This window comes from Montipora foliosa, chromosome 13, assembly GCF_036669935.1.
Source record: "Montipora foliosa isolate CH-2021 chromosome 13, ASM3666993v2, whole genome shotgun sequence".
In the NCBI taxonomy this organism is placed as follows: Eukaryota; Metazoa; Cnidaria; class Anthozoa; order Scleractinia; family Acroporidae; genus Montipora; species Montipora foliosa.
The window spans coordinates 13237025-13246136 of record NC_090881.1 but is presented as its reverse complement, the minus strand read 5'-3'; the positions used below and the strand labels follow the sequence as shown (position 1 = coordinate 13246136).

General features: G+C 37.8%; 1 protein-coding gene across 1 annotated transcript; it reads right to left on the bottom strand.

Annotated features, from left to right (window-relative positions):
• Nucleotides 1–356: 356 nt before the first annotated feature.
• On the bottom strand, nucleotides 357–7822 carry LOC137984102 (substance-K receptor-like). The gene is made up of 2 exons (XM_068831310.1): nucleotides 7787–7822; nucleotides 357–1421 (listed from the first exon to the last, which is right to left on the bottom strand). Exons 1-2 carry the CDS (start codon nucleotides 7799–7801, stop codon nucleotides 474–476), a joined length of 963 nt encoding a protein of 320 aa, XP_068687411.1. The 5' UTR covers nucleotides 7802–7822; the 3' UTR covers nucleotides 357–473.
• Between the last annotated feature and the right edge of the window lie 1290 nt (nucleotides 7823–9112).

The window sequence follows — 9112 nt, the reverse complement described above, 5'->3', positions numbered from 1 at the left end:
TTTGCTTAAGGTTTAAGCTGTGCAAAATTTCGGTAAAGTTGAGAGTTCTTTGAAGGATGCACATATAAGTCTTATTAAAATGTGTCGAGTTCAAAAGATAAGGATGCTATTTTTATGTTTATGTTTATGAGACGTGCCTGTCCATCATGCAGCTCGCTAAACAATGCGACATTGTAAATAACATAAATACATACATACATCAACTTTATTTGACTCGAATTTCACTGTGGCCTTACAAAGCTGATATTTTAGATCAAACTTGACAATCATGCTAAAAATGAAGGAATAAACAATACATGGCTACAAAGTAACTTTAAAATATCTGAACTTGCATTTCCACAGATATCACTTTGAATTAATTCAAATCTTCTCAAATCGAAAACTAAGAGTAGTTGGACTAAAATTTTATTTCTCAGTTTCTATATACTATTCTATATACACATCAACTAGTTAACTGAGTAAAATCTCACTATTTACATGTCATTAAGAGGAAAACCCTGAACTGGCTCCGAGCGCAATCTACAACGCAATAATAAAAGCAGAGCTTTTTTGAATTCTCGAATGTTAAATGCATATAGCACTGGATTTATGAAAGAGTTTGCAAAAAATAAGAAGATTAGAGAATACTGGTAAAGTATCCGTGGTGGATGAAACGTTATTTCAATCTCCAATAAGGAAAAATAAAAAAGAAGGTATACAATCGTACTTGGCAGCAGCAAAATTAAAGATACAACTGTTACAATGAACAGCGTCTTGGTCAGTTTTCTTTCTCTGTTAACTGCACCATGATATTGAGGATGCGTTCCACAGGAAAATTTAAGAGGAATGGATGTGTAAGAAATAACGATAATAAAAACACAACACAATGTCAATAAGTAGTATGCGCCTGCCTCTGGCGCTGCGTTATACAAAATGGCATTGAACTGAATCCGTAACACATAGATCACTATAAACATTCCAGCTGTAAACCAAACAGCCGCGACAGCTGCTCCAAACATCTTCTTTTTAACGAGGCGATGCTTGAATGGACGAAAAGTTGCGTGCATTCGTTCCAAAGAAATAGCAGTAAGATTTGTTATTGAGACTACTGGAAAGTAAAACAACAAAGCTCCTGTAATCTGAATTGGATCAGACACGAAGTTAATCGTCCAAATGTTACAGTGATCTTCGTTTCCCAGCGAAAAAATCCAGAGGATCAAACTACATGAATTAAACATGTCTGCAACTGCCAGGCTGATCGTCAGGTACATGCTACGCTTGCGAAGTCTTCGCTCTTTCAGGAAAACAATGATTGCCAGGCCATTCAATGTCACTATAGCAACAGCCTCGATGCCAAGTGCTGTCAGCAAGGCGATGCACACGGATGAAGAAAAGAACTCGAAATTTGAAGTTTTGTTTTGTAGGGCAGAATCATTCCTCATCTACGTGAATGAAAAAAAAAACGACGATTAGAAAATTAGGATAAATCTGCATTCGCAAATAATTCCATTGTTAAATAACGAATAATGTACTTGGAAAATTTTACTCATTCTGATTGGCTGCGAGATTTTCAGTGTTAAGATAACGCAATGCAGAAAAGAGGTAATTTTGTTCGAAGGAGGTAACAAACCAAGCATTCTAAGTGGTCAGTTATGAAAGGAACACAACGATAGCCAGTCAAATGCGAATCCTAAATAAGTGCAAAATTCGGAATTGTGATTTGTGTTTTATAATAATCTATCTCATATTCTTTTATGTATATTATCATTAATTTGCAGTTTCAATGAATTTCTCTTGCAATAGACCTCTTTACAGTCGCGGGCTTAGCTACTTGGCTTTTAAATGAAAGCGAGGCTGGTGTTGGCCTGGTTATGATACAGACCTCCCTCCTTTTCTTATGTTAATCGTGTTTTTGTCATGCTAAATTGTCACTAATAATTTACGTAAGGAAAGCCGTGAGGTTTCTATCAAAACAAGGTCAACTGCAGCCTCACTCTCATTCATAGGCCAGGTAACTAAGCACACAATTTAGCATGAGGTGCTCGCAAGAGAAAATGAGGGGACAGAGAAGGAGGCTCCTGGTCCAGCCCTTGGGATATGTCATGTCCACGAAAGTTATTTTTAGACGAGCGGAAGTCTTCTGAGACGTCCGCATGCAGGCCAACCTTATCAGCCTTGCAAGTGCACCATCATTTTCTCTTTTCACTAAGAACCTGAGAGCGAGGCAACACTGCATGCGAACGTCTCAGAAGACTCACTTCTGCTAGAACAAAGACTTCCGCTCGTCTAAAAATAACTTTCGTGGACATAACATATCCCGGCCAACGCCTTCAGCCTCCCTCTCTGTCCCCTCATTTTCTCTTGGTGCTCGTGATTACTTCTACAATCAATGTGCCATTGAATGGAAGTGTGAGTACACTAAATGTAACCGTGGGCAAACATCCAGTTTTCGTCTCTGGCAGTTTATTTGAACCATGCTTGACAACTTTGAAGACCAAGCCTCAACATCGGACCAATTTTAGCTTCTTGGACTCGGTTGTTCGAAAGCCGATTAATGTAATCCAGGTTTAGCATAAACTTTTGTTTCATGCTTTTACCTTTTTGGTGAAAGTTTGTTTTGCTTATTTTGTTTTTCAAGATTGACTTCTTCTAATGTACAGTTTTGCCGAATGTCAGGGTTAAACAGCATTTAGGAATAGAGAAATTAACTCTTCGGCAGGAACCCATGACCCGGAGCCTACAACTCCACTGTGTTCGTGTAACGGCGTTTTCACAAACCGATTTATTTTTAGATTGATTTTCCCGCGAATGAGACTCAAACAGGAGCCCGTTGACCAATTACAATAAATTAAGCTGACGTCATGGGTCACCGAACCGGAACTGCCTTTGTTTTTTTCCGGAAAAGATAGTCTAAAAATAGATCGGTCTGTAAAAATGCCGTTACATAGGCCCAGTATGGGAGATGTAGGCTCCGGGTCATGGGTTCCTGTCTCCGGTTAATAGTTAATCTGGGATTAGCGTTAATCGGCTTTTGAACAACCGGGCTTTGACCTTTATTTGAGCATTTATAGTTCGGTTAATTGAAAAACCTGGCCTGACCTGGGACAATAACACCAGTTCAAAGAAAGGTTCAGCAAAGGGACACAGTGTAATACACGAGATTAGTACCTAGAGCACACGTTTTGCGGAGATTTCCTGTAAGCTCGCTTGTTCGACTATATTTTGATATTTGATTATGTTGAATAAGAGATTCTTACAATGGCGGCAGCGGATTGGGGTCGAAAAATAGAGCGACGTGGACGGCGAAAAACAGAAATTTCCGATGGTAGCGGAAGGTGGCTTACCCGCAGACCTTACGCCAAAACACGACTAACGGCCAAGCTACCGAAAACTGACCCACAAGCAATATGCAGCGACATTCAGCAGAATAGCGGATACCTTATCACATGCTCTCAAAAAGAGTGTGGTGATGCGGAGTGACACACAAGATAGAAGGGACGTCCTTGCGCCGCGTGTTTATTATGTGGGCAAAGTACATGGCCATAACAATTTTTGAAGCATGCGACACTCTAGCAATCAATTAGGAGTTTAAGAAACTAAGACGGCTACGGCGACGAGAACGTCGCTACAAAATATAGCTTTGATCTATTCTAAGTATTTCATGATTATTCCATTTTGTTTATATTATGATGGGCGAAGTGTCCTATAACAGGATTAGTACGGACGGATTTGGAGTAAAGAGTTAGACTGAAAGATTCACTGTAGTTTGTCCACGTTGTAGTGAAAATCTTAACGCCTTGTTAATAAGGAGGGAGGGTAACCCTTGCATGGGCTAGGGTTATCCTAGCAAGAGGGTTACCCTAGCACTAACCTCTCGACACGTCATGTCAGTAGGCATTGTTCCCCATTTTCAAATTTGCTTATCTTTAAATGTAACCGTCATTGTTGTCAGTTGCCTGATGATTGCTTCGGGTGAAGCATGAAACTCCGAGTAGCAAATAAATGAATTAGTCCGACTCCAGAAGTCTTTACGTATTACATATATATATATATATATATATAAAGTTGCATATAAACTGGAGAGGAAGACAAAACTTCTCGAAGGTCCAGGAAATTTAATAAAAACGTTTCGGCCCTTCGGCCTTCGTCAGTTAAAAATTTTTTAAAATAGAGTACAAGTTAAAAATCCAAGGATAAAAATTTTTATCCTTAGATTTTTAACTTGACATACAATGGTAAAAGTTTAAAAGTGTAATGCTAAACTGACATGATCAACTTGTTTGTTGAGTTCGGGTTCCAGCCCCTCAATATGGAAGCTCTCCTTGATTTTCATCGGAGTTGATAGAAAGAAGTAGCATTATCAATAATTTTGAAGCAAGAAACATGACAATTACCCAGCCAATTTTTAGAAAACTAAGATGCTTGAAAATATGAGAATTTTTATCCCGGAAAAAGTGCTCATTTACACGTGTGTAGAAATGCTTGTTGGTTTCACCAACGTAGCAAGCACCACAGCCCGCACAAGTAAATTTGTATACAATACGTGAGTTGAGAGGATCCGGAATAAAGTCCTTTGGACTAAAAATGTTGCACAGTTTGAATGGAGAGAAAATTACTTTAACATTTAAATCCTTGCCATACTTGCTGATAATAGATGAAATTTTCTTTCTAGTATAAGATGAATAGAAACCGATGTAAGGTAGTTTGTAGTTTCTTTTGTAGTAACATTTCTAAGATAACCTTGAACGAACTTGACCATTAACCAACTGGGAAACATATTACGTTTCAAAATAGTAGTTATAGAGTATTGATATCGTTTTGAAAACCCTGGGTATTGTTGTTAATTTTATATGCCCTGTCGATGGGAGTTTTAATTAACCCTAATTTGTACTGAAAGGGGTTGAAACTGAAATAATTTGTAAGTAGACCAGTATAAGTCTTTTTTCGAAAAACAGAAGTGATACAAGAACATATTCATTGTTCTCTGCTTGGATAATAATACATCTAAAAAGGCAATTTGCCATCTGTTTCTGTTTCCATTGTAAACCTAATGTTGGGAAGGCATTTGTTAACGTTATTGAAAAACATATCTGCATCATGAGAATTTTGAAAACTACAAATAATGTCATCTACGTGTATACGGTAATATAATACTTGGGTACCGGTGTATTTTTCCACCCAAAGCCTTTCATAATGACCCATGAAGAAATTGGCTAATACAGGGGCTAAAGGTGAACCCCTTTGCCACCCTATCTATCTGATCGTACAAGCAACCATTTGCATAAAAAATGAGTGCGGCTAGTAGCAAAATTGAAAAGTTGTTTAAGTTGAAATTTACTTAGTTTTAGGTCAGGATTCATGTTACCATCAATTATGGCGTTGACAGCTAAATCAATCCTCTCCGGCAGATAAAGGGATACCGTAAATGATCTAATGAACGCCCGGGGCGTTTATTAAATATTTGTGGTGTAAGGGGAGGCGTTAAATAGATATGAGGCGTTTATTGGAGAGGGGCGTTTATTTCAAGTTCACCGTAAAAACTAGAAAATCCAAATAAACGTTCATAGTTCTATATCAACGTTGCGACAACAGTAAGTTTATAGTTCTATATCAATGCGGCGAAACAGCAAGTTCAAAGTTCTATATCAATGTCGTCGTCCTCATCTGTGTCAACATTGTTTTCACAATAAGGGAATAACATGACTTTTTTCGGGAATATTGTTTATTTGCGCCCGATATATTCCCGAAAAAAGTCATGTCATTATCATTATTATCAATAAACAAGGCCAAATGATATCAAGAATGCGAGTTTTAATAATACAAGCTAAGTGAATAACGAATTCAAAGTCACTTCAAATCATCATGGAAGTGTTGATTGAACAAGCTATTAAAGAATCAACTCAGTCCAGTGAACTTATTTAAAATTACCGAAAAAATGCGTAAAATCGTCTATAAATAAGAGGCATGTCACAAAGTTGAGGCAACAACCAATCAGCTGTAGGGCTGATAATGCATTAGCAGCCCGCTGTCAGTCTTTTGCGGCCCGCTGAGCGTGTGTTTTGAAGACGCCGATTTTCTATTTGGCCGCGTATATTGATAATAATTGGCTTTATTGACATCGGACTCAGTGATGACCTGACTGTTTTCCAATATCACTGCCATTGATTGATAGTGATTATTATTGAATTATTGATTGATGGATTTTCATTGAAGCATTTAAGCAATCTAGTTGTTAAATAAATTGCACGATTTTGCTTTACAGCTGAACGATTTCCTTTTTTGTGGGGGGGGGGGGGGGGGGGGGGAGACGTTTATTAGAGAGGGGCGTCTATTTCAAACTTTCCACCACACCAGGGGCGTTTTATGGATAGGAGGCGTTTATAAGAAGGGGGCGTTTATTAGAGCATTTACGGTATTTGCAAAAAGCTAGGAACATCATAGGAACCTAGAAACTTGTCGCTAAAATCAAACTCTCTTGGCCAAAAGAGAAGGTATCGGTTGCACAAAACTCTAAAGATATGTGGGGTTTAAGCAAAGAACAAAGATACTTAGCTAAGTTGTAATTGTAAGTGCCTACCTAACTGGTTGGTTTCCCTTGACAATGGCGCCAAGATGTCGCCGAAACGTCGGACGCTTTTATCGTTAATTTACGCACTGTGAGTATTAAACTATTGTTATTAAACTATTATGACTTCCCCGACAGCTGCTTGGAGATGAATCTTCGTTTAATTTAACCCATTACTAAGAAGTGTTGTCTTTAAATTTTCCCAACTTCATGTCAAAACAGCGTGGGTGGAGCTTATTAAAAACTTGATCAATGTATAATTTGACGACCTTTGACGGATAACTGTGCTTGTCGCCTGTTAAGTCCTTTGCAGTAAAAATTATGTTCCGACTTCGTCTCCAGCTGCTTGATCGAAGAAACAGATTTTGCTAAAATTTATGCATCGCGACCTCAAGCCAAAACAGTACGTTTGGTTGATGAAATGCCTTCATCCAGATAAAAGATATTCAATAGAGACGTTTCTAAGTATCAAAATAACCAGCAGCTCACTTTTGCAACTACTTTTTTTCTGGAAACGTTACATAAAACTGTGGGGACAGTTTGAATCATATTCTACTTTTTATAGCAACGAATTTTGTCAAATTAGGAAACGCTTATGACATAAGGGCCTGGACCTTTTTCTGCATTTGTACTTAATTCTCCTTACATATTTTTTTGTTTGTTTGTATCCTAGTGCTTGTTGACAACGGATTCGTTTCTAGTGACATAAGCTGAATAGTAAGAACAAAAACGAAGTCAAATAAAATGAAAATCAGTTTTTTCTCCCTTCTCAGCCACTGAACAATGACACAAATTTTAGTTAAGCGTATACGGCATTGCGTTCGAAGATGATAGCAATGCTTCTCAAAAAAATTCTCGCAAAAACTGAGATTCTCAATAGGCTTTTTTTTTTTTGCACTATCTCCGAAGCTAGACGCTAAATTTGATTTTCTTCCCAAAACTAGTTCAAGCGATCTGCTTCGAGGCTGATGTTTATCACTTTCCCGGTATTCTTTAGACTTAAGAAATTTCAGTAAAGTTGAGATTTCTTTCATTGAAGGAAGAGCATATATAAGGCTTTTACCCAAAACTTGTCGATTTTGAAAAACAGGATGCTATTTGTATGTTTCCAAGAAAAATATACAGGTTGATAGATTCACAGTTAAGTGGTTAACGGTGCATTTTTGACGAAATCTTGTAATTTTGTAGTTTCAAAAATGCTATTTTGGAGAGCACGAAAAGAGATTTGAATTGCATACGCACCTCGAAATTAGTCATCACGCTCTCGTTTACGGACCTTCTCTGATAACTATTGGTGTTTTTCCTCTCAAATGAATTAATTTTTAAAATAAACTGTTGCCGTTTTTATGTTGAATTTTGTGACGGTAACAAGTCACGTGACCTTATTTGAAAACGTCATCCACTTTTGTGGCCTTATTAGTCTGCGAAAGTCTTGGGTTGTTATTACTAAACCTTCAGAAATTGGATCACCCCCTTACGTTTTTGTGCAATAATTTGGGGCAAGGTTTGGGCCCATACCTTAATTTACTCGAGCTGACATCCGTTCAGGCCTTTCGGCATTGCATCAGTTCTGTTTTGTCTGTTTTCATTTTTACTTATTAAATCATTCATTTTTTCAAGTACAATCGAATTCTTAGGGCGAGTTCGATTGACCGTATTCCGGAATAGGAATGCATGGAATACAAAATAGAAATCCTTCGTTTTTGCGGGGATTTACATTAATATTGTCAAACATCTGCTAAAATGCTATTTTAATTTAAACATAGCTTTATTATTCTTGTTGTTGCAAAACGCCATACTTAGTGTTTTAAATCATCACTTCACGTATTCTTATTCCGGAATACGGTTAATCGAACGCACCCTTAATTTCGCAAATTAAAATTGTTTTCTAATCAGTAACAGGCTGGGCAGATGCACTTCGGAATCAATCACCAAATTCACATGCATCCAAAGGACAACGAAAATAACCCCATCATGAGGAACTTAAGCCGACTTAGGAATTCTCGGCTGGACGTCTCCTGACGGTGTAGATATCCGTCAACAAAGGCTAAAAACATATCACAAAAAGTGTTTCGTATTCAGAAAAGTGTTAAAGCATTCAGGATCGATCAGATTGTACTGTGAACTTACGTTAAGCAGAAAAAAGTAGATAATTTTTTATTGAATGACCATATTTAGGGGCGAGATGAATTTTGTGTGGAACACAAATCTATTTCAGTTCGTTTGCGCGCATGGAAAGTGGCGGTTAGTGCTGGGACACGGAAGTATTTTTCCTTTTATAGGATTTATGGATTAACTCGCTCACCCGGGAAAAATGGTACAGCCTTTCAAATAAACTGGTTGGTCGAAATGTTAGCCATTTTGTCGAATGAAAGTTTTTTCAGCTCTTTCGAAGCGAGATTTGTCGCCTTCAAGTCGGTAATTTTTTGCGGGAAAATGGTGATCACGAAATTCGGCGGGTCTAATCTGCAGATCGCAGGTCGCAGGTCATTGTTTCACCAATACAAAAAGTATCCTAAACATTCTTAAAAGCTAACCTTACGCCTAATTAGGTCTAAACAAAAGTTT